This window comes from Zonotrichia leucophrys, chromosome 5 (genome assembly GCF_028769735.1).
Source record: "Zonotrichia leucophrys gambelii isolate GWCS_2022_RI chromosome 5, RI_Zleu_2.0, whole genome shotgun sequence".
Taxonomy (NCBI): Eukaryota; Metazoa; Chordata; class Aves; order Passeriformes; family Passerellidae; genus Zonotrichia; species Zonotrichia leucophrys.
In genome coordinates, this window is record NC_088175.1 from 58782462 (window position 1) to 58809968 (window position 27507).

The following is a 27507-nucleotide window of genomic DNA, read 5'->3' on the forward strand; positions in this document are numbered from 1 at the left end:
GTGGTTTGCTCAGCAGAGCTTCCAACGTTTACATTTAGGGCTGGGACAGTTCCTGCACAGGGCCAGCCAAGGAGGAGCCTCCTGAGGGTTCCTGGCCCTGCCCCTCAGCTCCTGGGGACACAGCGTGGTGACAGAGGCCACAACCTGCCTGCTCCCAGCTCCAGTGCTGCCTTTCCCAGCACCTCACAGGGGGTTTGTGCTGGATTTCTCTCTCCCTCTCCAGGCTGGCCAGTGCTGCCCCTGTCCCCACGCAGGAGGGGTGACAGTGACACCCATGTGCCACCCACCCTTCCACGGCAGCTGCTTCTCTTTAGCCCTGAGCTGGCCATCCTTTGTCAGTGGTTTCCTCTCATTTTTCTTTTTCTCTTATTTTTTTTTTAAACCAAAGACCCTTAACTCCACACGTTGTCAGACAACGCCAGCCTCTCCTGCCGCTGCTCTGCTCCCAGAGTTGGGTTTGTTGTGGGAGAACAGCCCAGTTCTGCCAGGCCCCTGGGCTGCTGCAGCTGATGGGGGCCGTGCCCCAGCCCCAGGCAGGCTGGGCTCTCCTGGCTCTCAGCACTTTAGCACTCACAGCTCTGAGCAACCAGCACACGCCAGTATTGCAAACTGGGCTCACAGCCCAGCCCCTTTGCTTCCCCGTGGATTTTGCACTGGACCCCACCATCTAAATACCTTTTTGTTGTTGTTTTTTAATAGGCATTTCAGTCCCTTTTTCATCGCTGCCTTTGTGCTTCGAGCCCCGCAAGGTCAGGCCATGACTCAGCTTCGTGCACTGTCACTGAACTTAGGGAAAGAAAATCCAACACAAGAACTTTTGTAAGCCATATTCTTCCTATCCATGTTTTCCAAAATTATTTATTTGCAACCGTGTCATACTCTGAGAGTGCACAAGGGCACCGTGGGGGTGTTCAAATGTGTTGGGGTGGGGCTTTTCATGGAACCTTTTTTTGTAACAGAACACAAGGTTGTGGTGGTTTTTTTAAAAAGTGTTTTGCACATGTGTAGCTGAGGAAGAATTGTGTGTGTCCAAACCTTGAGTGCAATCACCAGGATTCGTTTCCCAGGTTATTTGGGGGGGTGAGGGAATATCCATAGTTATAAATATTTGAAGGCAGCCAGCTGAGAGTTTACAAAACTTTTTGTGTAGCATGAACACAGGAATTTCAGTTCTGGCCAGGACTTCTGGTGGTGATCAGTGACCTGGGGTGGCCAATTTGGGCTGCCAAGGAGGAGCCTGATTGCAGGGCCCAGCCCTGGGCTGAAAATCAGGTGCCTGTGCAGGGTCAGGGTGGGACACCCAGGGTGGCTTTGTCACCTGGGGAAACTCACGGCCCCCCTCTCACAACTTCCAGACTTAAGATGTAACTCAACACAAATGGTTTGGTTTTTTGGGGGTTTTTTGTTGTTTTTTTTTTTTTCTTCTAAATTTTATTGTATTATTGCAATAAATCTTTAACAGTAATTTTTTTTAAAGTTGTATATTTATGACTGTTACTTCTGTGTGGTTTGTTTTTCACCGTGCTGGGCAAAATACACAAGAATTTCCAGCCTTGGAAGCATCACAGGGACCAGACCTGTTACAGTGCAATCATACAGAGGTGGAATAAGCAATATCCATTATAAAAAATACTCTTACATAAAATAACTGCATCTCCATGGGAGCAGGGGTGGAGTCCTGCACACACACACACACTCACACATCCCTCTGTGTACATGTAAACCTCTTGGGTGTGCTGGGGATGTTTCTGCAGCTGGGGGATTCCTTCTGCATGCAAAGCTCCTCATTACAGGCTCATTTCAGGGTGCAGGAAGGTGCCCATCCATCTTTTAGAGGATGGAGTTATTCAAGTGAAGCAGTGACAGTGGCAGTGACAGGGAAAGGGCCCAGCAGGCTCTGCCCAGGGTCCCTGGTGGTTCACAGGCTGCTGTGAACAGACAGTGCAGGACAAACCACCCCTCCCACTCCATTTATTGTGATTGTGGGATGGGAGCACCGCTGGCTCTGTGATTGCTGCTGCTGGACACCCAGGGCTGGGAGGCACACAGAGCTGGCACTTGATGGCCTTGGTCACAGCAAAGGCAGGCCTGGGCCTGGCTCAGCTCCTGCAGGCAGTGCTCAGGCCAAGTCTGCTTAGGCAGGGCCAGCAGCTCCTGTCCTCTGCCCACCCTGCATTGTGGCAGGGGAGCAGCTGAAAATGTCCCCAGCTGTCCCTACCCAGGACTTTGGAGCAGCCAAAGGCAGCTGGGGAGGGGACACAGCCCCAGGTGAGGCTTCAGCACCATTCCCACCGTGCAAGAAGGGGGAGTTGAGCTTTAGGCTGGACCTGTCAGGGCAGTTTTGTGCAGCTGGGAAATCCCAGAATGGTTTGGGTTGGAAGGGACCTAAATCTCACCTTGTTCCACCCCCTGCCATGGCAGGGACACCTTCCACTGTCCCAAGGTGCTCCAAGCCCTGTCCAGCCTGGCCTTGGGCACTGCCAGGGATCCAGGGGCAGCCCCAGCTGCTCTGGGCACCACCACCTTCACAAGGAAGAATTCCCAATTCCCAATCTCCCACCCATCCCTGCCCTCTGGCACTGGGAGCCATTCCCTGGCTCCTGTCCCTCCATCCCTTGTCCCCAGTCCCTCTCCAGCTCTCCTGGAGCCCCTTCAGGCCCTGCCAGGGGCTCTGAGCTCTCCCTGGAGCCTTCTCCTCTCCAGGGCAGCACCCCCAGCTCTCCCAGCCTGGCTCCAGCCCTTGGAGCTTTTCCTTGGCCTTCCCAACAGCTCCAGGGCTGCACGGGGCAGCCTCTGCAGGCCCTGGGTCCAGCACAAGGAACTGAGCTCTGCTGCAGCTTCCCAGGGCTTCTCCACAGGGACCAGGGCCCAGCAAAGGGAAAAGCTGCTGCAGGAACAGCCAGGATGGAGCAAGAGCCCAAGCACAGGCAGCTTCCACAGGGCTGTCCATGCCAGGAGAGCCCCAGAGCTTGATGAAAACTGGAAGCTTATGGACAATGGAAATGTTACAACTTTTCTGCAGGCCTATCTGGAAATTCAGTCCAGTCACTCCAAATGCTCCCAGGCAGGGAAGTCAAGCACATGGTGCATCCTCAGTTCTAAACACTGAACTTTGTAAATCCAACACTGGATTTTATTTTTTTTTTAATTGCTTCTTAGGAAAAAAACCCAAAACCCTGACATTCATCAGACCTTGGCTTCTCCCTGAACCATCCCTTAAGGAAACAGAAATCTGCATTTTACAATGGTACAGGAAAAAAAAAAGCCTGCAGGCAGCTCAGCATGGCAACACTCAGAACCAACTCATTTCTGGATGTAAAATCCTGCTCTGTGAAACAATTTTTAACAGCAATGCTGTGCAGGAGGGACAGTTCCAGCAGACAATGTAATAAATGATGTATAAACCAGCCCACGCTCCCCAGGGCAGGGATGGGGTAGGGACAGCAAATTGTCCTCTGGCTTTACCTGCTCCAGGAACAAAACAGCCTCATGACATTATTGTATCCTCATTTTTCCCCTTGTTCAACAAAGGTGACCAAAATCTCACACCCTGTTCCAAGTAAAATGACCTCACTGGCCCCTTATCTAATTACAAAATATTTTCCTCTGCCACTCCATTCCAGCCTCGCAGGGACTTTCCTTGCTGCTGTCAGCCTCAAGTTTTCCAGAGTCTTGGGCGGGGGAGCAGGAAAGCAGCTTCTTTCCCTTTTCCCCTCATCAGAATGAAGCTGAAGGCTTTTGATGCCGATGGCTTTGGCAAAACAACAGCCTGGGGGCGGCTGTGCTGCTGGTGCAGGTGCAGCTGGGGGAGCAGAGGGGAGTTGGGGTGAAGCCGAGCCCCGTTAGGGGATGAAGTCGGGGGCTGAGGAGCGATCCTGCTCTTCCTCTTCCCGGTTACAAGGTGGCCACACCCTTCTGTGACATTCCTGATTTCATTCCTCCTGCTTGTCATCGTGTCTGCAGCGCAGGGAGGCTGAGCAGCTCCGGGAGGGGTGGATGACACCCGGTGGGTGGCAGGAGCAGGTGAAGGCAAAATATAAACCCAGCACATCCTTTAAACCTCCCTGCAAAGCCTGAGCTCACCAAACCCACATTTCAGGCTGTCAGGGCTTGATTTTCCTTCTCCCACTGTTAAAGGAAAGAACAAAAGCCTTCAAACCCTTTTGTCCTCCTCATGCTCCAAACCCGTGAGTCACTCCCTGCGAGCCCGGGGCAGGTGGGGGCGGCTGCCTCAGCCTGGCCCCACAGCCAGCAGCGTTCCATCCTCGATCCAGCAGCAAAGGACACAGAACAGGATGGGCCACCCCATCCTGCCCTTTCCAGCAGCTCCTTGGGGTCTGAGCAGAGGTGACCCCATGGGAAGGTGGCACCAGGTCAGAGATTTGGAATGGTGAGAGCCAGGAGTCCATCTGTGCCCTGAGAAGGGCGGAGGAACAGCAAGAGCACCAAGAGGGGACAGGAGGGAGGTGGCAGGGCAAAGGCAGGGCTGCCACGCTCTGCTGGGCTCCTGGGCAGCTGCTGCCCTGGCCAGGCTCCATCCCCAGCCTTCCAAACCATCCACCCTGCCAGGGCTGCAGCAGGAGGCTGAGGGCTGGCTCACAGCACTGCAGGACAGCAAGGGATCCAGGGAAACTCTGCCACACTCTGTGCTCCCGTTCTGAGCGCAAGGAATCGCCGTTCATCCCACACAAAGCTCTGAACTGCCCTGGGAAGCACCAACCCACGGCCCTGGGAGAGGCCAGGGCTGCAGCAGGGCAGGCAAAGCACTGCAAGGAGTCTTCTGCAAGGGAAAAATTCCACACAGAGCTGACAGGGAAGCTTCCAGCACAGCACAGAGCCAAGGCAACTCCACACTCATCCTGCTGGACCCACGCTGCAGCCTCGAGCATCCAGGGAACAGGGCAGGTGCCACAAAGAGCCAAGGAGCAGGAGGAGCAGAAAGTGCACCCAGCACCAGAATTCCCAATGAAAGGAGCCCCTGCTGCAGGCAGAAGGAAAAGCTGGAATCTGTGATTGTTACAGCAGGGAGTTCTCCAAGTACTAGAGATCTGGGGGGGTTTGTTCCTTTGTTAGTAGGAGGAGAGGTTTCCTAGAGAAAGCACATTGCACGTCTGAACTACAGCACAGCACCAAGTTTCTGCCACGTGTTTTACAGCATTTTTTTATTTTGGGGCAAAAGTCTTACAAGAGAAAGTCTGGTAAGGCAGATCTAGAATGCACATTTTATTTATGTGTAAAAAAAAAAAAAACCCAATCAGACAACATGGGTAAGGTAGACAAGAACTTTTTTTATATTCTGACTATACAATAATATTCCTCTCTTTTCTTTTTTAATCCACCGCCACGCTACTATAATGGATCTGTTCTATAGTCTAAGTTTCAGGTTGTCCAGTTAAGTTGTCTGCAGCTTCTTTAAACAAGTTGACCTTTACCTATTTAGAGTTTCTTCTCAGAAACATTCATATATTATACAGGATATACAGATTTTGAAACAAGACACTTAAAAACACACACACCTATAGCCGCAACACTGGGATAGCTGCATTGTAGGGGTTACCTTGTTCAGCCAGCTGTAGACTCTGTATGTACAATTAGTTTTTATAGTGTTATTTACAGAGATGGACTAAAAGCTCTCTTTTAATCTAAAAGGTAAAGGCTCTTGTGTTTGAGTATGTGCAGTTTCGTAGCCCTGTGGGGGGGAAAAAAAAAACAAATCACGACAATTATATACACTGTAAACAGCACAAGGCATGAGAATCTCCTCCTCCTCCTCTCCCAAACAATCTCAATCTTGCAGGAAAGTGTTTGTGCACTAATATTCCTCTTCCACCTCTGCTCCAGCTCCTCGGGTTTTCTTGTGGATGGCGCGGTTAAAGCTGTGGCAGGCGGGCACCCAGTGATTGTCATGGAGGCCCAGCTTGCAGCCAGGGATGCCCTTCTGGGAGCGGTGGCAGCACATCCAGTAGCCAGGCCCGTAGGGCAGAGCCTGGCAGTAGGGCTTGGGGTGCCACCTGCACAGGGACACGTCCCCCTTGACGTATTTCTTCTTGCACTGCTTGCAGGGATCCTCCCGGTAGCGAGGGTCGCGCACCCAGCGCGAGTCGGCCGGCCTGATGTTGTAGTACTCAATGATGAACTTGAAGTAGTAGCAAGTGCATTTCAGGGCAACCAGGCTCCTGGTGGGAAGCAACCCAAAGATCTTCACGATGATGTGGTGAGGCAAGAAGGCCATGTACTGCTGAGGCTCCAAAAGCTGCTGGATTTTAAACCTGGTCTCCAGAAAGTCATGAGAAACCTGCCGCTTTAGGCAGGAGGCATCAAGTACTTGCAAAGCTCCTTCTGTGGCAGGGCCAGAAGGGGCTGATGGCTCTGTAGGGACACTGCTTGTGACACACGATCTACCAGATGCCAGAGCATCCTCATCCTCGTTTTGGGCTACCTCCCCTGGCTTCTCCTGGGGACCCTCCCGCCGTGGCTGTTGCTCCTGAGCAGCAGGCTGCTCACCCTGGAGGAAAAACAGCCTCCCTGGGAGTGAATCCTCACCAGAACCAGAGAGCTTCTCCTTCCTGCACCCTTCCTCTGTCTTGGTGACCGATATACTGATGCACAAGGGCTCCTTCCTAGCAGGATGCTTTGGGAAAATTCCAGGCTCCTTGGACGTACAATCCACAGTCGCGCTCTTGCTCTGCAGGGGATCCGGTGGCAGCCTGGCAGCAGCGGGACACGGGGCCAGCAGGGCCCTGGGGGGCTCCATCCGTGTGTCAGTGTCACTCCTGCCAGCTGTCATGGCCAACACCGCCTGGGCAAGTCCCGAACTCACATTCCCCACGCGGGTATCCAGCCCCGAAGGAAACGGCTGCGGGGCAGAGGCGCCGCCATCCCAGAGCTCGGTGTCACCGCAGCGACCCCCATAGCCATCCCCTGCCACCCCTGCCTGTCCCTGGGGCGGGCCCCCCTTGCCCAGGTCCCCCTCGGGCTGGGTGCTGCTGGCCAGGAGCACCCTGCCCACGTTCCTGCGGAAGCTGTTGTTGCGGGAGAGGCTCCCGGCCTCGCTCTGCCGCCTCAGGCACTCGGACTCCAGCCTGGCCACCATGTCCAGCACGCGCACGGGCTCGCCCTGCGGCTCCGCCTCGCCCAGGGACGAGGGCTCGGGGCCGGGCACGGCGGGCCTGGGCTGGGGGCTCAGCCTGCTGCCCGGGCAGCTCTTGGCACAGTCCACCAGCAGGGCGCTGGCCCGCTGCTCCAGGAACGCCACCATCTCGATGACGGACAGCGAGCGGCCCGGGAAGGCGCCCTCGGCGCCGTCGCTGCCCGAGTGCACCGAGCAGTGCTCGATGCCGCAGGCGAACGGCTCCGGCTGCGAGCACCTGGAGTTGGCCTCCCTCATTCTTTCCAGTTGGATTTTGGCTTTTTTAAGATCCACCGATTTTTTCCTGCGTTTGGCCGTCCTCCCGTCGATGTCCCACGTGCTCTTGATTTTCATGGAGCCCGTGCGGGTGCTGCTGCCGCCGCTGCACTGCTGGGCTGCAAAGAAGGCGATTTTCTCCTTGGTGTTGCCAGGTTTCACCACAGCCCACACATCCAGAGGTCCCTCTCCTTCTTCTCCCTGGTGGATCGTGGCAGACAGAGCGTTCTTCTTCTCCCTCGCGCTCGGAGCGTCCGCCGGGCCCTTCCCGTTCATATTGCACATAGTATTTGGATAAATAATCCCCAGAAGCTTTTGAGATGGAGCCACCAGGGAGGGTTTTGGGAAAACGCTCAGTTTGGTGCAGTTGGTGAATTTTTCTCCTTGCGCTGGTCCCTGGTGGCCTCGAAGGGAATCCTGGCTTATTTCTGGGGATCGCTCTTTCTTCTGTAACTTGAGATATGGCTTTAAGTGCATACCAGAAACCCTGGAAAAACAGAGAGGGAAGAAGTTATAGTTGCAAAATATGCCTGTCTGGAATTAGAGAAGGTGGCCCAGAGCAGGCACCAGCCCACACCTCAAGAGGAACCACATGAGAAAGGAAAAGAGCCACCAAGGCTGCAATATCCACCCTTGAAGAACTTCCTGCAGCAGGAGAGAACTTCCCATTAGAGAAATCTGTTTCCAAGCAGTTGCAAGGAGAAATCCTCCAGTTTAAGTTGTATCAGTTGTGAAAACATAGCTAGTGGTTCATTCTTGAGCTAGAGCCATCCTTCTGCCTGCTCATTCCTTGATCCAAGGCAAGGCACACACAGGTCACAGGCTTTATCTGGACATCAGCCACCACACACGCTCTTTTCAGTAGATAAAATGTGGTTAAAGCTCAAAAGAGAAATTAGCAAGAGTAATTATATTAATCAGAGATCCCAAGGGATATCTAATCTCCTCCTATCACCCAAAATCACACAGTGGTTTGGGCTGGAAGGGACCTTAGAGCTCATTTTGTTCCACTTCCTTCCACAGGCAGGACACCTTCCACTATCTCAGGCTGCTCCAAGTCCCATCCAACCCATCCTTGGACACTTCCAGGGATGAAGCAGCCACAGCTTCTCTGGGCAATGAAACCTTTCCTTCAGCACACTGATAATGGCAAATTTGGTGACTTTCCCATAAGAGTCCTTATGTACTCATCAATGTCCCCACAAAGTGACAGCAGCGTGCCATCCAGCTGAGGACAGCCACTCCCAAGGATGGGATTTTACACTCAGGAATTGCAGAGCTGTGAAGGACCCCTTGGATGCTGCTGGCAGTGCAGCAGCAGCCCCAGACTCCACAGGCACCTTCCCTTCAGAGCTCAGGAATGCAGAGCCCAGGGCACTGCACACAGGGTGCACCCACAGCAGACTCCAGGCTCTTCTCCCAGGAGCATCCATACACAACTAACTACAGGTTATGTTTCCATGGTAATCTTTGGGTTGTTGCACTCAAAGGCCTCCTCCTCAGGGATGATCTGTGCTCAGGAGTGAAGAGCAGCAGGTTCAGAGCCACGTTCATCATGAGCTGGCACAGACACACTGAGGCACTGAACGTGTTCCCCTTGAGAGCCAACACCAAGAGAGTTGCTTAAGTGTGGCAACTTTGTAGGTGTCTGGCCTAAAACCTGCTTTTAACTAAAAACCTCAATTTGCTGGTCTATAAAGTCCAACAAATTTATAAGTGATGCTGCCCAGAAAGAGGAAGCTCCAGGACTAGAAGCAGCTGAAGATTGCTTTCTCTGGTTCCTCCTTCTGGCTCTAGTGACAACAAGGGGCACAGACAGAGATTTTGGGCAGGTACATCAAGAGGAAGGGCTCAGCTCACCTTTCTACACCTCTGTGGTCCAAGCAGGGCTTTGAAGGCCAGGAAGCAGCTGCTGGAAAGGCAGATGTCATGTTCCTTCCCTCTGGATTTTTTAGGGAGATCATCCCCTGGCTCTTGCAACCAGACAATGCCAAAACCACCTGCATCCCACCTAGAGACTGTGGGTAAGAGATCCCAGTGCTGCAGACACACACACCCACCCAGCCCTGGGTTAATTCTCTGCCTGTGTGCCAATTCCAGCTCCTTGGAATTGGGTCACCTCCCAGTTTAGTCTCCTCTGCAAAATGCAACTGAGCTACTTTGTTTGCCTCCTCAGTCGGATGCTAAAAGCTAAAATAATCTCATAAAAATAGAACTTCAGGGCGTTGGAATAGCTGCATGGAGAGAAAAATGGGAAAATGAGGCTGCTGGAGTTGGCTTTGGCCTCATTTTTCACAGGGGCTGCCTCCCTCTGGCTGTGCTTCGCAGTGAAGCAGGGTCAGGCTGCTGAGGTGACCTGGCCAAAGCCCAGCCCAGAAGAGCAGCAGGTGAAGCACTGCAGCAAAGTGCTGCAGAGAACAGTGCCTGCAGCCTTGCCCTCCCTCCCTTCCCTTCCAGAAGGACATTTCCCAGACTAGGGAGAGAAAAGCTCCAGTGGCTGCTCGCCACCGTACCCTGGGGAGAAGAGGTGAATGCAATTAAAACACGACTTTGCATGCTGAAATCTCCTGAGCCAGGAGCAGGAGATCAAATTTCATTCATGAGTTTTGTGCCAAGGTGGTTGAAAGATGAGCTGAGCTTGTTTTTTAACAGGCTTTCTTCAAGCAGTTTTGAGGAATCCAGCAGGACAATCAGCTCAACACCCTTCATTAAGAGAAGCTGCAAATGGAGGTGAGAGCAGGGATTATGTGAATAAAACCAGACCCAAACTGGTTACTCCAACAGGCTCAGGGGACATGTTCAGCCAGCAGAGTTGGTTCAGCTGCTCCCAGCTATTTCTGGTCCATGGAGAAAGACAAAGGGTAAAGTTCTGCCTCACCTATTACAGATTTCTTGTTTAAGGTTATATTTCCTATGTTTCAGTTAGTCCCTGGCTAAGCCAACAATACCATTTAAGGTTGAAAAGTTATAATTTACATAACAAAATTATGCCTTAGTCAGAAGTTTTACTGCCAGAATAATTGCCTCATTTGAATTCAGCATTCAGTTCATTGCACATGTTTTAATGGATCTGGATTTAAAGAAAACCTTCATCTAATAACTTCAGACAGCTATAAAGAGCTCTGCAAACTCCACAAGACCAGCTGCCACCTGCCTCAGAGTTTTCCAGCAGCAGGGAAGAGAACTTTCATTTCCAAAGCCACTTTAGCAATGAGCCTTACCTGAAAGTGTCACTTGGAAAAAACGAGCCCCCAGCTCACACGCCCTTGGCTGTGGACATTGAGAATGAACTTTCAGGCAATCACAGCTCCTTCCCTGCACACCAGCAGCACATTTCATCTCCAGCTCCCACAATTAGAACAAGGCTTCCCAGCAGAAATTGCTTTGAAGATGAACCAGAGCCCAGTCCCCACCCACAGACTCCCCCGTTTCTCAGGGCTGGCAAGCACAGAGCTGTGGCAGCTGCAGGTAAGCTTTTAAATATTTAAAACCACCAAAAATAGTTGTTAAAAGGTGAAGTCACATATTCCCTATGACACTCCATTCCAGAATAATTCTGTTTGCTTTCCTCCACCCTTTAAGTTATCAAGCTCTCTAATTTTATCTTTAGAGACAACGACTCTTCAGAAGTCCACGGGAGCAAACATAAAAAGTTTTCAATCCCAAATGTGTGGTTTTAAATTGCTGATAAGAGAGAATTCTGCCAGGAATGATCAGCACTGAAACAACGAGCAGTGCTGCCTTTATACTGTTATTCCATCCTTATGCTGATGAAATAAAGGGGCCAGTTTTTCTATTTCTAATCAGCCATGTCTGAAAAACAGGATACTTGCACTGCTGGAATGAGACTGCTGTTTTTTTAAGTCCTACCTACAGCTTGTTTCCACTGCACTTTTATCAAGCTGGTTACTACACATTGCTGATACAGAAATCTATTCCTTTCTGTGAGCTCAGATACTCACACACCCCTCTCTCCCCACCCATAACCCACTGGTGGATTCCCCATCCCTGGAAGTGTCCAAATCCAGGCTGGATTGGGCTTGGAGCAAGCTGGCCTAGTGGGAAATGTCCCTGCCCATGGCAATGGGGTGGAATGAGATGGGATTGAAGGTCTTTTCCAACCCAAATCATTCCATGATTCTACTTGCCAAGCTGGCCAGACTCTTCCAGCATCCTTCTGTGTTTATGTGTGTTCTAAATCACAGCAGCCTAAAACAATAATGTATTTGCTTTAGTGGAAACTCCAGAGTTGGAGGCAAAACTGGTAGAAAAGACTCAGTTTTCACAACTCCTTTCTAAGGTCCACAGAGAGCCTTAATTCCCCCTGCAGCTCCCAGCTCAGGGGCTCTGATGATGCCCTGTGAAGCCAAAAGATTTCCTCTGGCCAGTAAGAACAGCAAGGACCAAAAAGCCTGATCTTCACAAACAGCATATTCACACTGCAAGTTTTCTGGGCAAAGCACTGGAAGGTTTTATTAGGGGGAAAATTTCCATCCAAACCCCCAACTTTCCTATGGATTTCTCCTTGTAAACACCAACTGCAGTTGAAAAAAGCTCCTCACGTTGCTGACTGCACACCCAGTGCCAACTACAACTCTGAAAAACCCCTCAGGACATACTAACACAAGGCAGAAGCCAAAAAAAAAAAAAGGAAAAAAATCAACAATAAAAACCCCACACCTCTGGCAAAGAATTCCTCTTCCCTGGCATCCCAGCTCTCTGTCCATGGAGTTTTCCTCCTCCAGAAAGGACACTGACAATTAGCAAGGACTGAGCACTGAGTGGGAGTTAACCACACTCAACCACTTGTTATTTCTGGAAGGGCTTGGTGGGTCCTTTGGGCTCCATCTCCAGCACCATTTCCATCCCCTCTGCACTGCCAGGGCAAGGCAAAGCAGACAGAGAGCTGCTTCAAAGGCATTCCAGGGATTCTGCCGGGCAAAGTCCCGCCATGGAAGGCTCCCTGCGCTCATGGAGTTTGTTCTGGAGCATGGCAAGGCTCCAAGCTCACAGAAAGGAAGGCTGGGAAGCTCCAGAGCAGGGCTGGGTTTGACTCTGGCAGCTGTGGAAGCATCTGATTTCCTGAAAGCCCACTCCCCTTGGAGCAGCAACTGCTCCTGACCCAGCTCCCAACACCTCCAAAATGCCCCTTGCAGCAAAGGGAGAGCCAGCAAGGATTAGAGAGGGATTGGAAGGCAAACAGAAGGCATGGGGCTGCTGAAGGAGAGCTCTCTGCTCCAGTGGCCAGCCTGGGGCAAGGGGCAGAACGCCAAAACCGTGGGGCAGAGCTGGCCCAGCAGAGCTGAGGAGATAAATGCACTGCAAGAACCAAACTCCTAAAAGCTGGGTCCCTCCCCAGCATCAGGTGCTCAGATAACCTGATTTTGGGGGAGACAACCCCAAACACAGCTGCACCCAGCACAGCCAGGAAATCCATCCCACAAAGCCCAGCATGACAGAATGCACCCCCAAGCCCAGCACAGACCACTCCACTCTGAGGGCTCCCACCCTGCAATGTTTTGAACATGTTTTACACTAAACACACACCCACCCTTCAGTAAAGCACAGTTGCCTTGGCTACTTCCTACATTTTGCACAGGAAGAAGTGCCACAGCTTTGCCAGGCTTTTGTATAAGAGCACTCACCATGAAGGGAGAGATGCAGCAGCAGTTCTGTGCTGAGCCTCAGGAAGCTCAAAGCCCTGCTGCCCAACCACACCAGGCATGACAAAGCAGAAGGGAATAAAATAAACGGAAAGATGTGGAATTCAAGGTTATCAGCTGCATCCAGAGATGATGGGATGGCACACGTGGCTGTGGTGGGACAGGATGAGGGGAAATCACAGAGGGACAGCAAGACAAAAACTGCTGCTTTTATAGGGCTTCTGCTGAAAGCTAAGTGCCAAGTGTCCTTCTGGAAGTGTTTTACATTTATTAATTTGTTTCCTGATTTATGAAGTGCAAGAGAACCTTTCTTCATATCACAGTGCAACAAATTCCTTGTGTTAAGGAAGCTCCACAGAGTGATGCTATTTATAGCCTTCATTGTTGTGCATATGCAATGAGAACACATCAAAGGTTGCAGAAATTAACCTTGGACCACACAATCTGTAACAGACTCAGCATTCAAAATAAAAACAAGCAGAAGTAGAGTTGAAAACAGGTTGCCCTTCTGAAACTCAAGACTGAAAGAAACTGGTTGATGAATTCAGGATTTCACTGCACACTGCATTCTCCAGGAGTCAGAAGGTGTTTTCATTATTAAGAACACATCCCAAACAAAAGATTCAAAGCAACTCCAACTGGATTTGATCCTTTTTTGTGAAGGATACCAGAAACAGACACAGGTTTCAGGTCACATCACTTGGAAACTTCTATCTTAGAGACCAAAAAGTCCAGGAATAAACATGAGAACTGGTGCAGTGTTAAGTCACTGCAGAGATATTTAACAACAAAGAAAAACTGAAAGGTTTTTTCAGTTTGTGAGAGAAAAGAGAAACGGGGTTGCAAGCTAGGGCAGGACAAGAGATCAAGAGTACAAGACAAAATACCAAATTTGACTTTGCACCATTTTTAAAGAGGGGAGGTAAGGGTGATGATGAGGGCAAAAGCCCAGGCGTTAATCTGAACAAGAGCATTGGCAGGAGGAGGATTAGAGAGCTTCATAAAAATTGTGAGGATTGGCTCATCCCAGTTTCAGAATCCAAACCAGATAGGCTCATGCACTGCAGGCCAAGAAACAGGATTTATAAACCTCTTGAAAGGCAACAATAGGAGATAATAAACATGTGGCACATTGGAGGGGGCACTGCAGGGGAGAAAGAGAAGGAGAATGATCACAGCCTCTCCAGGGCTCCTATTCTGACTCCAACATAAAGGTGCTTTGCAAGCAAAGAGGATTAATGTGACACACAGAAAAAGGGGGAAGAGGGAATAGTTCAATATGCCAGACTAACCTCAAGGTTCTCAAAAAAGCCATCTTTTTAGAGCAATCTACTATATCTTCCTCACATGGACTTCAGAGAGCACAAAGAGATTTACTGGCTAAGACAGATTGGCAGAGGAATGGGAAAACAGACAAAGGAGCTGGCTTAGCAGGAGACAGCCCCAGGTGATGCTGAATAAGAAAATACCAGCCTGGAAACCAAAGACATGCCTCAAGAATCAGCTCTGGGAACATCTGACTTTGTTAAAAATGTCCTCAGCACTAATTCTGCACCCACAGAAACAGAGGCAGCTCCAAAACAGCAAAGCTCAGAGTAACAGAAACTGAGGAGGTTTTGAAATGCAGGCAGTGATGCATCAGCAAGAGAGACACCAACAAATTTTGGAAGTAACTGAGGTGAACTGGCCACCACAGAGACATCCATGAAATAAGAAGTGGAGGTGATGAAGAAGCCCTCCAGGCAGAGCAGTCCAGAGCACAGCACACACTTTTAGCCAGGACTGAGAATATTCTGTGAGGGGCATCTCACTGAGAACAGCAGCAATTGCTACTCAGGAAGCTGCTAAAGAACACTTGGCTCACTCAGGAAAACCACAGGTGAGGGTTACAACTCCCTCTTACAGAATACAGAAGAAGAGGCAAACCACTGAAAATGAGCAGCACTCCTTAGGCAGAAGGGAAATAAAGGAACAGAAACTCAAATGAGTCTCTAAACTGTCATGAATGTTCAGCCTGGGAATGAAAAGAAGGTTCCTAATTGCACAGCAAGATCTGTCATCTTCAGTAATGGCTTGATCTACAGGAGGAGAGAAGAAAAGATGCAAGAAAAGATGTAAATGTTTTTAGGCTGGACTAAGTTCACAAAAGGGATTATGAGATGCTGCTTGGGAAAGCAAGGAGCTGGGTGACCCAGGAAGTCTTTTCCAGCACTAAATTACCATGAGAGTAACACAGCAAGTATATGCTGTCTACACAACCACAAAGAACAAAGGTTAAAAGTTTGCTTTAAACCCACACAGCCTTTGGAAACCAAAAAGCTGGCGCTCTTCCTCCAGACTGAGGAAGTTTAAGAGCCTTGGTTTCAGAAAAAGAATTTAAAAAAAAAAAAACCACATTTATTTTGCAGTAGCTTGAACTCCAACAAACTGGCATGTCCTTGCATTTGCATGAGGACAAGTTGTTCTGCATGGTGTTCCTATAAGGAGACACAGTGAGAGGCGTTCACTTAATTGTCACATAAGCACAAGTGTTTGAAACCAATCGTGCATTTCTCCTTAATAAGAGACACAGGAGAGTGAGCAATGCAAAATGTGAGCTCAAACTAATCTAATTACTTAGTCCATAGTAAGACAAACCACAACAATGACTGCCAGCATTTCCACTTGCTTTAAGCTGCCTGCCTGTTTTAAAGCCTACTCTGATGAGCCTTTCACCAATTAAGTTTTACTTCAAAGCCATGTTTCCCAAACTAATTTACAGCTGTTGCTAGAAAACCCAAGGATTTCTGCAAGTACCCTACCAGCTGCAGTGAATCTGTAGTTGTCATGATCAAATAAAAACGTCAAAGAACATTTCTGCCCTTAAGCCATTACAACTTAAACACCACCTGAAAGTCAGAATTTCGTGCAAATATTGGAGTGACAGCAGAAGACAATGGGAGAGGACAAGGAGAAGGCTAAACCCAGTGCTGAGGCTGAGCTGCAGGCAGTGTGTCCGTACCGTTTGACCTGATGGAAGGTGGAGGATGAGGAATTCAGCGGTTCCCTGTGGAGGCCAGCTCTGCAGGAACTCTTCATGGTAACGCCCTCTCCAGGCTAAGGCACGTCCTCGTCACAGCCAGTCCATCCTGGGCTACACCCCAGGCTCCCCCATCAGCTCTGCCTGCCCCACACTCAGCTTCACCGTGTCTCTGCCACCTACAAACTGAACAACAGAGAGCTGCGTGAGGAGGTGACAACAGCAGATGATCAGGACATGGATTTTCCCACGAGAGAGAACAGATATAAATATAAATATATACAAACACAAACATGCTACGCATGCACAGATATAAAAGATACATATTCAGATTTAAAACAACATCATCATACCAAGTGTTGCAGCTGGAGTTCCTGAACACCACCGAACACAAATGAGCACGCCCCACCACAGCCTGTCTGCACACACAGGAGTTTTTTTCACCTTTTATCCAACTGCAGCTCTACCTTGGCACCTCCCACGGAACACGCTGTCTTCCCAGCTCCATGTAAACAGGACGCACAAGATCTCTCTGCTTGTTAGCACCACATCAGGCTTTGGAGGGAAGGAGCTGCTAGCAGTGAGATTTGAGGCTGCCAGGAGTTACGTTAGCGCTCTAATCAAAATAACGTGGTGGATTTTATAAAAGGACAGAAAACATGTCACCACGCAGCCTCCAAGTCTTGTGAAAACTGCCCTGTCTTTGCATCACATGCAGATAAGGCAGATTACACCAGAACAAAGCTGTTCTGCAGTATCTCTTGTTCTCCCTGGGCTGCTGCCTTCTCCACCTTGTCCTTGGAGCAGACACCCTTACCGGCGCGTTAACGCACTTTGATGGAGAAACAACAACAACCTTCGAGCTGGAACATTAAAGGGAAGAGTGACACAGCAAAAGAGCCCTGGAAAACCTCAAATACTCCAGCCTGAGCTGCCAGCAGATTGTTTGAGAGACCGTTTGCTTCCTCTCTAGAGGCCTGTGCACAATGATGCCGTAATGAAGGAATGCCATTTGAGGATGCTAACTATGGAGCTGTGTCCCCAGGGAGATGTGATTTAGTGCAGCAGGTTGTTCTCTCCTTTTCAGCAGCTCTGCCCAGCGTTCCTACTGCTGTCCTAGCCCTGCTTTTGCAGAGATTGGGCCTCTCACATCACCCCCTTCCCAATGCCTCCCACACAGAAGAGCCCCCACTACGCCCAGCCCAGCACTGTTTCACCAGTGTGGTTCACAATCAATGCTCCCACTTAACACTCCTGGCCTGGAAAACCTGCTCTAGGTAGCCACACTTGCCAGGAAAATGATGAAGGATGAACCTTCCAGGCAGGAAAAACAGAAGCTGGTTTAGATCCACCTGACTTGGTGTCTGCCACAGCAATTCCACGGTTCATTTAATGATGGCGAATAAGAGGTTAAGAGTTTGCCTACACTTGAGTAGCAGGAGCCTAAAATAATATATAAAATATTATATAAACACATTCCAGTCTTCATGAAGAAATCTCTGCTGAGCTCTACACAAGGCTAAGAAAGGTGTGGGGTGGAGGAGATGGAGGAGAGCATGTCCTCTGCTCCAGGGATTCAGGGAGAGCAGCAATGAGGCTGCCACGATCAGCAACAGCAGAAATTGAAGCTTTGTAGCTAAACACCGATTTCATCAGACTACCCAGAGTCTCTAACAAGGACCTACCTCTATGAGTGAAACCTAGGCACAAAACCAGGTGTTTCTGATGTTCTCATGCTGTAAAGATACACATTCACAAACAGTAATTCACAGAGAAGTAAAAAGCATATGCCCAGTGCTTTAGGAAAATCAAACACAAAATCGTTACTTTCCCATGAACCATCACTAAAAGGCACTGAAATTCTGACTTTTCTCCAAGCTTTTGTCTGGCTCTCCTTCTGGCTTTACTAACACTAGCATTTCAAACTCAGCAGGAACTGTATCACAGAAGCATGATTATATCCACACCCAAATAAACACAACCACACCATTGCAAGAATGCCACTCACTCTTCCAACAGCTTACACCCTCTCCATGGATCCCTGGTCAAGAATACCACATGTTTTGTCCTAGTCCTACTCCTCTGGAGATCAATTGAGAAGTAAAAAGCCAGACAAAGAATTGAAACTCAAAGATATCTTGTTTGCAGTAAAGAGCTCGAGAAGCAAAACCATCAAGAGAGTTGGTTCAGGTCAGGAGCAGGCAGAACCCTGATCCAAGCACAGGCATTGTATGGTGGGATTTCGTGAGTTTAGGAAGGGACCAGCAACTACTAGAGGGAAGCAAAAGCTGACAAAATAGACACAGCCAAGTTCAGATGGGCACTGCAGCACAGACCCAACCACAGCTCCATACAAAGCATGCTTTTTCCCCCCCTCTGTAGCTGCTGGGCTATAGAAAAGAGCTGAAATAGACTATTAATGCCAGCAAGCTCCTGACAAATTCCTACTGTGTGAAGAGTAAAAAGCTGTGCTTGTGAATTAAAAAAAAAAAAGGAAAAGAGAAAAAAAAAACCCCAGCATTTAAGCTAGCAGATATACTTACTGCCTTTTAACTACCACTGTTTCTGTACCAAGGCTGATCCTTAGCAGAAGGAGCTGCAGCCGATTTAAGTTTTGCACAGAGTCAGGTACAGCCCAAAAAACTGCAATACAGATGCACAGAGAAACAAAACAGAAGAGGAAGTTAAAACCCTAATGGTGTTCTTCTCCCTCTCTGAAACCACCCCCAAACATATGCCTTTCTGCACAAGATGTGGGAAGGACTCTGCTTTTGGCAGCAGAAAGCAACACATCCTCTCAGCCACAGACCGAGCCCAGGGAACGGGCCCGCAAAATTCCCTCTCTTATCACCAGGTCTGAGCGCTGCTGCAGCCTAGAAAAACAAATGTATCAACTCAACCAGGCTGCACTCAAGGTCTCCCCATCTGTGTAGCAATTCACCACAGCTTCTGATATTTTGATTAGTGCAAGTGTGTTTTAGCTGTAGCAACAGTAACTGATCAACAAAGCAGTTCAAAGGGTGGGCACATCCTCTCAGAAAATTTACTTTCTTGAAAGGAGGCCCTGGCCTCGGGGCTGGAGCGGAGCAACAATCACCCTGTGGGTAAAAACACATCTGACCACCCCACCTCCATGCAGGGCAAGCTTTGGGATGTTCCATGGGGATGTCACTCTGGATCAGCTGGGCAAAGAGCATCAGCACACTCAGGATGCACAAGGAAGCAGCAGCAAGTGATTCAGAGCAGAACTCAGAGGAGTTAATAACAAAAACAGTCATTAGGGTGGGAAAAGTCAGTGCTGAGGCTTTATAATAAGATAAGGGTATTTGTTTTCTTGCAAGAACCAGTTCCATGTCCACTCTGCCACCCAGAGCTCAATCTTCAGTTGTTACATGATCCTTGTCTCCAAAAGAGTAATTCACCAGACATGCAATTCTGCCATCCCCCAGCCAAGTCATCCCTCAGGACCCCTCCATCAGCACCAGACTCTCCTAAGCAAGAGGCTTTGCCACAAAGTCTTTCTCCATCCCAACATCCCACTGGGAAGGATCCAGAGCAGCTCCCAGGCCAGGTGTGACATGAGGGGATTGACACACCAGGTCCTCAGCCTCTCAAACCCCAACCATTGCTTTGAACCATTCTTCAGGCAATATCTACATAATTAAAACACCTGAAGAACTGCCTTTGAACCCCAAAGGAGCCATCACAGGCATCATGTGCCTTGTGAAACCTTGTGTGCTCAGCTTCTCCCCTCTGTTTGCTGGTCCATCAGATCTGGCATTATCTGATCTAAGGGCAATGAAAGTGCTACAGGGGCTCCAGCTGGAATTAGTGTGGGGGAGTTTCCTGTGCCTTCTCCCACACCAACACCAGCTGATGGCACTTCTGCCAAGCACCAGGAACCAGAGCTGCCAAAGCAGGAGCTGGTTACCATTGCCCTGTGCTCATTTCCTCACCAAATTCACTCCAGCCCTTCCTTCCCAAAGCTCCTCCAAGCTCCCACCCTTGGATCCCACCAGACAGAGCAGCAATTCAAATGAAAACTGAAGTTTCCCCTGTAAGCAGAGGCCACAAAGACAATGAGGGCTCTGGAGCACCTCTCTTGTGAGGAAAGACTCCAGGAGCTGAGCCTGTTTATTCTTTCACACCTTCCCCTGTCTGATTTCTCACCTGAAGCCTCCCAAGGAGCTGGACCAGGACAGAACTAACCCAAATTGCTCCCTGAGCCCACCTACCCCTGACCTGGCAGGAACCCAGAAAGCCCAGCAGGACAAGGCCCTCAGAAACTCAATCCACACCTGGAATCATGCTGGAAAATGTGTGTTTTTTATGTCCTTTTAGTGGACAGGAACACTTCTGAATGCACAGTGGGCAAAGTGCAGAGTGTTTCAGAAGCAGGGAAATGAGCATGTAAGGCTCCAAGGCAACATTTGACTCCTCACTGCTGTCGAACAGCTCTCCTTGCTGTACTGATAAGCATGTGAAATGCTTATTCCAATGAAGCACTACAGGGAGAACCTGTTTTCCTTCCAAGATCAAGTCAGGAAAGAATGAAAGGCTCCACATTTGTGGCTCACATGCTTCCTCACTAGGTGGGGTAAGAGCTGGAAGGACTAAGTCGTCCCCTCAAAAGGAAAATCTCAGAAAGGGAAAAAGAAAATAAAGACAAGCTCTGCTGCACCCTCTTAGCCCTGCATGAGTATTGGGAAAAATAATATTACAAGTGTTTCCCTTGTTCAGCTATTCCTGAAAGGCTTCAGCTGCCTTGCACAATCTGGGTAAGGACATCACTCGCTGCTCAGCTGGGAAGAAGTTAAGAACTGGCTCATTAGATTTGTTCTGCTTGATCCAAGAGGAAAACAAAACCACTCAATCCCTCCCTGGGCAGTGCTGCTGCAGTTCTGGTGGCAAACACACGGGGCTCACACATCATCCTGCTTTCTAGAAAGCTGCCTTGGCACCCCCTGGCACTGTCACGTGCCCTGAATGACAAAGTGGGGGTGGCAGAGCCCCTGTGAGTGTGGCTGTGGCTGCTGCACCCTCAGCTCATGGGGCACAGGCAAAAACCCGCCCTGAACACCCCCACATGACCCACGAGCCACATCTGAATTATTCAGCCTCTAAAAGTCCATCTGCTTTGCCATGCAGATTGTGAATTCATGAAAGCTCAGCTCAAAGGCCACTTTCTTGGGGGGGAGAGGAAGGAGAAAGCTTCCAGAAGCTTTCCTGTTATAGAAGCAATAGAGCTGGTTCCAAATATAGCAGAGCAGCACTCCCAGAGCTCTGGAGACGTGGTGCCCTGGTTTTGGGAGGCTGAGGTCTCGCTGGATTGCTCCTGCACATGCAAAGATGGGTAGAGAGGGCTGCAAGATGCAGAACTGACGTGAAAAGGGAGTTTCAGGACAAACACCAGAGGCACAAACCCAGACTGGCTCTGTGAAAGATCAGCCTGAACACCAGGAGAGAGACAACCTGTCCCACTTTAGAGAAAGCCAGTCAAAACCAGCAAGAATCCCATTTTTTCAAGAACACAACATAAGCTTGCTTTGAAAAATCCTGATTATTATTATTATAACCCCAACAATCATTTGATCAGCCTGTTTTGCCTGTGGTAGCAGGGATCCAGGCTGGAGAGGTGCACTTGACTCACTCTGGCATGCAGAGGGTGGATTTGTTTTTGTTGTGACAGCTCATAAAGTGACCATCACATGCCCTGCCCGACAGAAATTCCTCACCATTCACCAGGAACAGTTTGTCAGTGACCCATTTTAATTCCTAAAGTTTCCTTCTCCTGTTTCAGGGCAGATCTTGTAATACAACAGAAATAAACTCAGTTGCAAAAGTGTATCTTTGTGTATCTCTGCATCTGTGTACTCCAGCATAGGACTGGACATGTGATTGGTAAATAGTAACAAAGTAAAATGTCACCAGGACAGCAAAAATCTCATACAGGACCCCACACAGGGAAGAAGGCCCTCTAAACCATGGCACAAAATGCACAGGAATAATTGATCCTGCACATCTCTCCATGGGGTATGAAATGGCTTCTAAAACAGCAGAAAAAAACCTAAAGCTGATTTCTAAATATCCATCAAATAAATAAATACAGTTCCTTCTTTAGAACTCTGCCAACAAGGAAAACCCCACACAGGTGACTCAATGTTAAGCACTAATTTCATCAGCTTTAAAACTCAATTCATTGACCAAAATATGGCTTTCCCAGGTTTCTGTGGCTCTCACTTGGTTTGAACCAGCCCTTGGGTTGCCAATTCTCCTTTCTGAGACCCCCCCATATTCCCTGACCACAGGTCCAGACCTACACAGTGTAGCAGAACAAGAGGTAATTTATTTACTTATGTAGAATTTTACCCTTTAACCAAAAGATTATTATGTGCATTTCTCTGTCCTATACCACTGTGGATACTTTTTCAGCAGAGACAGAGGCACAAAAGACCCCCAAAAAAAAACACTCCCCAAAAAACCCCAAGCAAACCAAACCCACACAAAAGACTCAAAGCAGAACATGCAGTTTCCTCCACATGGATTCATTCCAGTCCACTGCAGGGCTGAGAGGTTCCAAAATCCATCAGGCATCTCTAAAGTGTCCAGATTTTTCCTAAGGGTCTCTCCAAATCCAAATTCAGCAAACCTTACTCAGCAGCACAAACACTAGATTAAATATAATAGTACCAAAAAAAGAGCTTTAAGAAGTAACTGTGCCATTACTTGCAAATATTTGGATAGGTTGGATAAGGCCTTAAGCAACTTGGTCAAGTGGGAGTTCCTGCACATGGCAGGAGCTTGGCATGAGATTATCATTAAGGTCCCTTCCAACCCCTTAACATTCTATGATTCCATGATTTCTGTCATTCAAAATGCCCAAGTTTTTCTTATCATATTCCTGAATACACTCTGTTCTCACATTAAAGCATTTTCCACTGTTTTTAGTATCAAGGTCTCATGAATTGTCACAAAACCTTAAATCTTTTCAAACTTTTGTCTGAAGTAGGGCACTGCTGGTGCCCCAATGTCACATTTTCACACAGAACCATCTTCCACCTTGCAAGGACAGTGCAAAAATGCTGAACTCAGAAATCCCCAATTTACAGGTCAGCAGTTTACAGAAAAGTCTGCTCTGCACTTAGGGAAAGAGCTATCCAAGTATCCCCAACTTCAGGACAGATTTCATGCAGAAACAAGTTCAAACTATTTTTCACAGCACATTTTGGAACAAAGTGCCTCATTACATCTGCAAACTTGCACCAGAACAGATTCCTGAGGAACATCTAAAAACAACCCACCCACCCACAAGCAAACAGGACACACCACCACCCACAGCCTCTGAATAAGTTTGGGATTCACTGGGCTTTCCAGCTGTGCCTTAAAAACAAAGCAGAAAAGGTCCTGAAGAACAGGTTACAATCTAAGACCAAAAATAAAATAAGTAATTAAAAAACACTAATTAATGTCAGGTTCCAACAGAGTTTCTACTGGAAGAGGTCAGGGCTACCCCAGGCCCTTTCCAGCCTGCTCCTCATGTCCCACCACAGATGTGGCTGAGCCCATCACTGAACCAACTGGTGCCACTGAGGAAACATTTAAGAAAGGGTGAAAATGAGGAAAAACCGCACCAAGGCCAGGGAAGGATAAGGGGAGCTCCACAGCAGAGCAGGTCCTGCCCCACAGTGAAACTGGAGAGAAGATGTTGGGTTTATGCTTGTTTCTCACTATTATTTCACTATTCTAGCCATCAATAACTGTTATTTTTTCTGTTTTGTCCACAACAGTGATCAGTAATCTCATGAACTTTATCTTGACCTTTAAGCTCTCTTGGCAGTGCTTCTGTGACATCTCCAACTCCGGTCCCTGGCAGGCAGCAACTCCTGTGGCCACCCTGTCAGGCTGTCTGTCCCTGCACAGGAGTCACCCACTGCAATCACTCACAGCTCATTGTTAATGTCAGTCTCAGGAGGGACAGGAATGCTCCTCCTTGTATGGAGAGTGGCCACTTCCCAGTGTGTCCCTCTTTTATTCACTTCTGCCTTCTTGGGAGAGGTGCTGCAGACCCCACTGGGATCCCTGGAATTCAGATTTCTGAGCTCTCTGAACACATCCTACTTCACAGAACCCTTGAGAGGTTCAGGTTGGGAGGGACCTCAAATCCAGTTTCAACCCTGGTCCAGGGCAGGGACACTTCTCTCTATCCCAGGTTGCTCCAAGCCCATCCAGCCTGGCCTTGGACATTCCCAGGGATGGGGCAGGCACAGCTGCTCTGGGCACCCTGTGGGGGACAATCACACCCCTTGGCTGCTGCCCCCCTGACTCAGCTGTCCCTCTGGACTGTGAGCACACACAGCTCCTCCCAGCCCTCCCTTCATCCACCACAACTCCAATGTCCTCCTCTGCAGGGCTGTCCTCAGTGACTTCTCCCAGTCTGTACTCACACCTGGCACTGCCCTGAGCCAGGAGCAGCACCTGGACTTGCAGAACTTGATGAGGTTCCTCAGCAGAACCTTGCACCTGAACTTGATGAGGTTTCTCATTCTCATGAGGGCCACACAACCTTCTCACATCCTCATACAACCGCTGGACATGGTGACACAGCTCCTCAATGAATGAGGACACACCTTCTGCAGAGGTGTGAGGAGTTCTCCCAGTCTGTACTCACACCTGGCATTGCCCTGATCCAGGAGCAGCACCTGGACTTGCAGAACTTGATGAGGTTCCTCAGCAGAACCTTGCACCTGGACTTGATGAGGTTCCTCATTCTCATGAAGGCCACACAACCTTCTTATGTTCTCATACACTGCTGGACATGGTGACAGCTCCTCAATGAATGAGGACACACCGTCCAGAGAGGTGTGAGGACTTCTCCCAGTCTGTACTCACACCTGGCATTGCCCTGATCCAGGAACAGCACCTTGCACCTGGACTTGATGAGGTTCCTCATTCTCATGAAGGCCACACAACCTTCTCATATTCTCATACAACTTTTGGAGAGGTGTGAGGACTTCTCCCCGTTTGTACTCACACCTGGCATTGCCCTGAGCCAGGAGCAGCACCTGGACTTGCAGAACTTGATGAGGTTCCTCAGCAGCACCTTGCACCTGAACTTGATGAGGTTCCTCATTCTCATGAGGGCCACACAACCTTCTTATGTTCTCATACACTGCTGGACATGGTGACACAGCTCCTCAATGAATGAGGACACACCTCCTGCAGAGGTGTGAGGACTTCTCCCAGTTTGTATTCACACCTAGGACTCTCCTGATCCAGGAGCAGCATCTGGACTTGCAGAACTTGAGGTTCCTCAGCAGAACCTTGCACCTGAACTTGATGAGGTTTCTCATGAGGGCCACACAACCTTCTCACATCCTCATACAACTGCTGGACATGGTGACACAGCTCCTCAGTGAATGAGGACACACCTTCTGCAGAGGTGTGAGGACTTCTCCCAGTCTGTACTCACACCTAGGATTGCCCTGACCCAGGAACAGCACCTTGCACCTGGACTTGATGAGGTTTCTCATTCTCATGAGGGCCACACAACCTTCTCATATTCTCATACAACTTTTGGAGAGGTGTGAGGACTTCTCCCAGTTTGTACTCACACCTGGCATTGCCCTGAGCCAGGAGCAGCACCTGGACTTGCAGAACTTGATGAGGTTCCTCATTCTCAGGAAGGCCACACAACCTTCTCACATTCTCACACAACTCCTGGACATGGTGACAGAGCCCCTCAATGAATGAGGACACACCTTCTGGAGAGGTGTGAGGAGTTCTCCCAGTCTGTACTCACACCTAGGATTGCCCTGACCCAGGAACAGCACCTGGACTTGCAGAACCTGATGAGGTTCCTCAGCAGAACCTTGCACCTGAACTTGATGAGGTTCCTCATTCTCATGAGGGCCACACAACCTTCTTATGTTCTCATAGAACTGCTGGACATGGTGACACAGCTCCTCAATGAATGAGGACACCTTCTGCAGAGGTGTGAGGACTTCTCCCAGTCTGTACTCACACCTAGGATTGCCCTGACCCAGGAACAGCACCTTGCACCTGAACTTGATGAGGTTCCTCATTCTCATGAAGGCCACACAACCTTCTCACATTCTCATACAACTGCTGGACATGGTGACAGCTCCTCAATGAATGAGGACACACCTCCTGCAGAGGTGACTCTCAGCCCCAGTTTCCTGCACAGGGAGCAGCCACCCTTTACAACCAGAGGTCTCCAGAGCTCCAGTGCCACCAGGCCTCTTTGGGAGGGAGCCTCTGACATCCCTGGGGCTGCCAGGAAGGAGCAGCAGCACCCCTCCTACAGCTCCAGGCCTGCAGTGAGGGCATGCAAGGAAAAGGAAAGAAACAGGACACCAGGGTGTGACAGGCAGCAACACAAAGCTGGAACCCTCAGCAGGGACAGCAGAACAGCACTGCAAGGCAGAGGGGACCCACAACAGCACCTGGCACAACATCACAGCCCAAGGGGACCCTGGGGCATCCAACAGCCACACCAGGCACCTGCAGAGCTCATCCAACACAGACACAGCAGCAGGAGCAGAACAGGGCATGGCTGAGCAGAGCTGGGCTCACACAAACACAGGGGAACGATCCCAAAGCAGCATCAGGGTATTTCCCAGCCTAAACTGCTTTGCAGCTTGTAAAAAAGCACAGAACCCCTTTAAAGGGACCAGAAAGGACTTTGAGCAGCCAAAGCACAGACATGAGCCCTTTGGCCATGACGTGTCACAAGAGGAAACCAGAAGGCAGCCACTACAAATCCTTCCCAGACAAAGCATCACCTGGGCTTACAGAAATTCTCAACATTGTACACAAAACATCTGCAGGACCAACTCTGCTTCACAAAACTCAGAGATTTTGGCTGGTAAACTGCAGTAGAGACCAACATTAAATTCAGTATCTTATTGCATTATGATTATTTCAAAGGACCATTTAAAATCTAAGCTAATCTGGAAACCTACCAATTCCACAGATCTTTAATTTTTTATTAGTTCTATTTTTAAAGATTTTTTTTTCCCCACTAATAACTCAAGAATTATTGAAGTAAAAAATAGTTTGATATTTTCAGAGCTTTGTAGTCAACACACCTAGCAACTGACACAAAGTTTCAGAAATCCTAAGCATGGCACGAATTCCACTGTAATTCATTCTTAGGGAAAAAAAGAAAGGCCCCAAAATAGCACTGAAATTTCAGTAAAGGACAACTTCTACACGTTTATGAACTGTGACAACTTCTGCTTTCTGCCTTTCCCTTTTCACATTTCCTCTTCAAAATTCAGTGGCTCAGACCTAGAAGAGGACACCAGAAATAATCCTGGTGCAATCCTTTCCATGTTAATAACCACTTTGGAAGCATGAACTTTTCTAAAGTCCACTGGAAACATCAGAATCGGGTTTGT

The 27507-nt window shown here is 49.1% G+C and overlaps 1 protein-coding gene across 12 annotated transcripts in view; it reads right to left on the minus strand.

The window, feature by feature from the left end:
• Nucleotides 1–5145: 5145 nt before the first annotated feature.
• FBXO34 (F-box protein 34) overlaps nt 5146–27507 on the minus strand; it is a 40892-nt gene continuing 18530 nt past the window's right edge. For 3 of the 12 annotated variants that reach the window (XM_064715889.1, XM_064715892.1, XM_064715893.1), the window contains 3 exons: nt 18631–18730; nt 16070–16273; nt 5146–7892 (listed from right to left, as the gene is read on the minus strand). In XM_064715889.1, coding sequence (XP_064571959.1) covers nt 5813–7892; nt 16070–16146 — 2157 coding nt within the window. In that variant the 5' untranslated portion in view covers nt 16147–16273; nt 18631–18730 and the 3' untranslated portion in view covers nt 5146–5812. The other 9 variants (XM_064715885.1, XM_064715891.1, XM_064715887.1 and 6 more) reach the window with 7 other exon arrangements.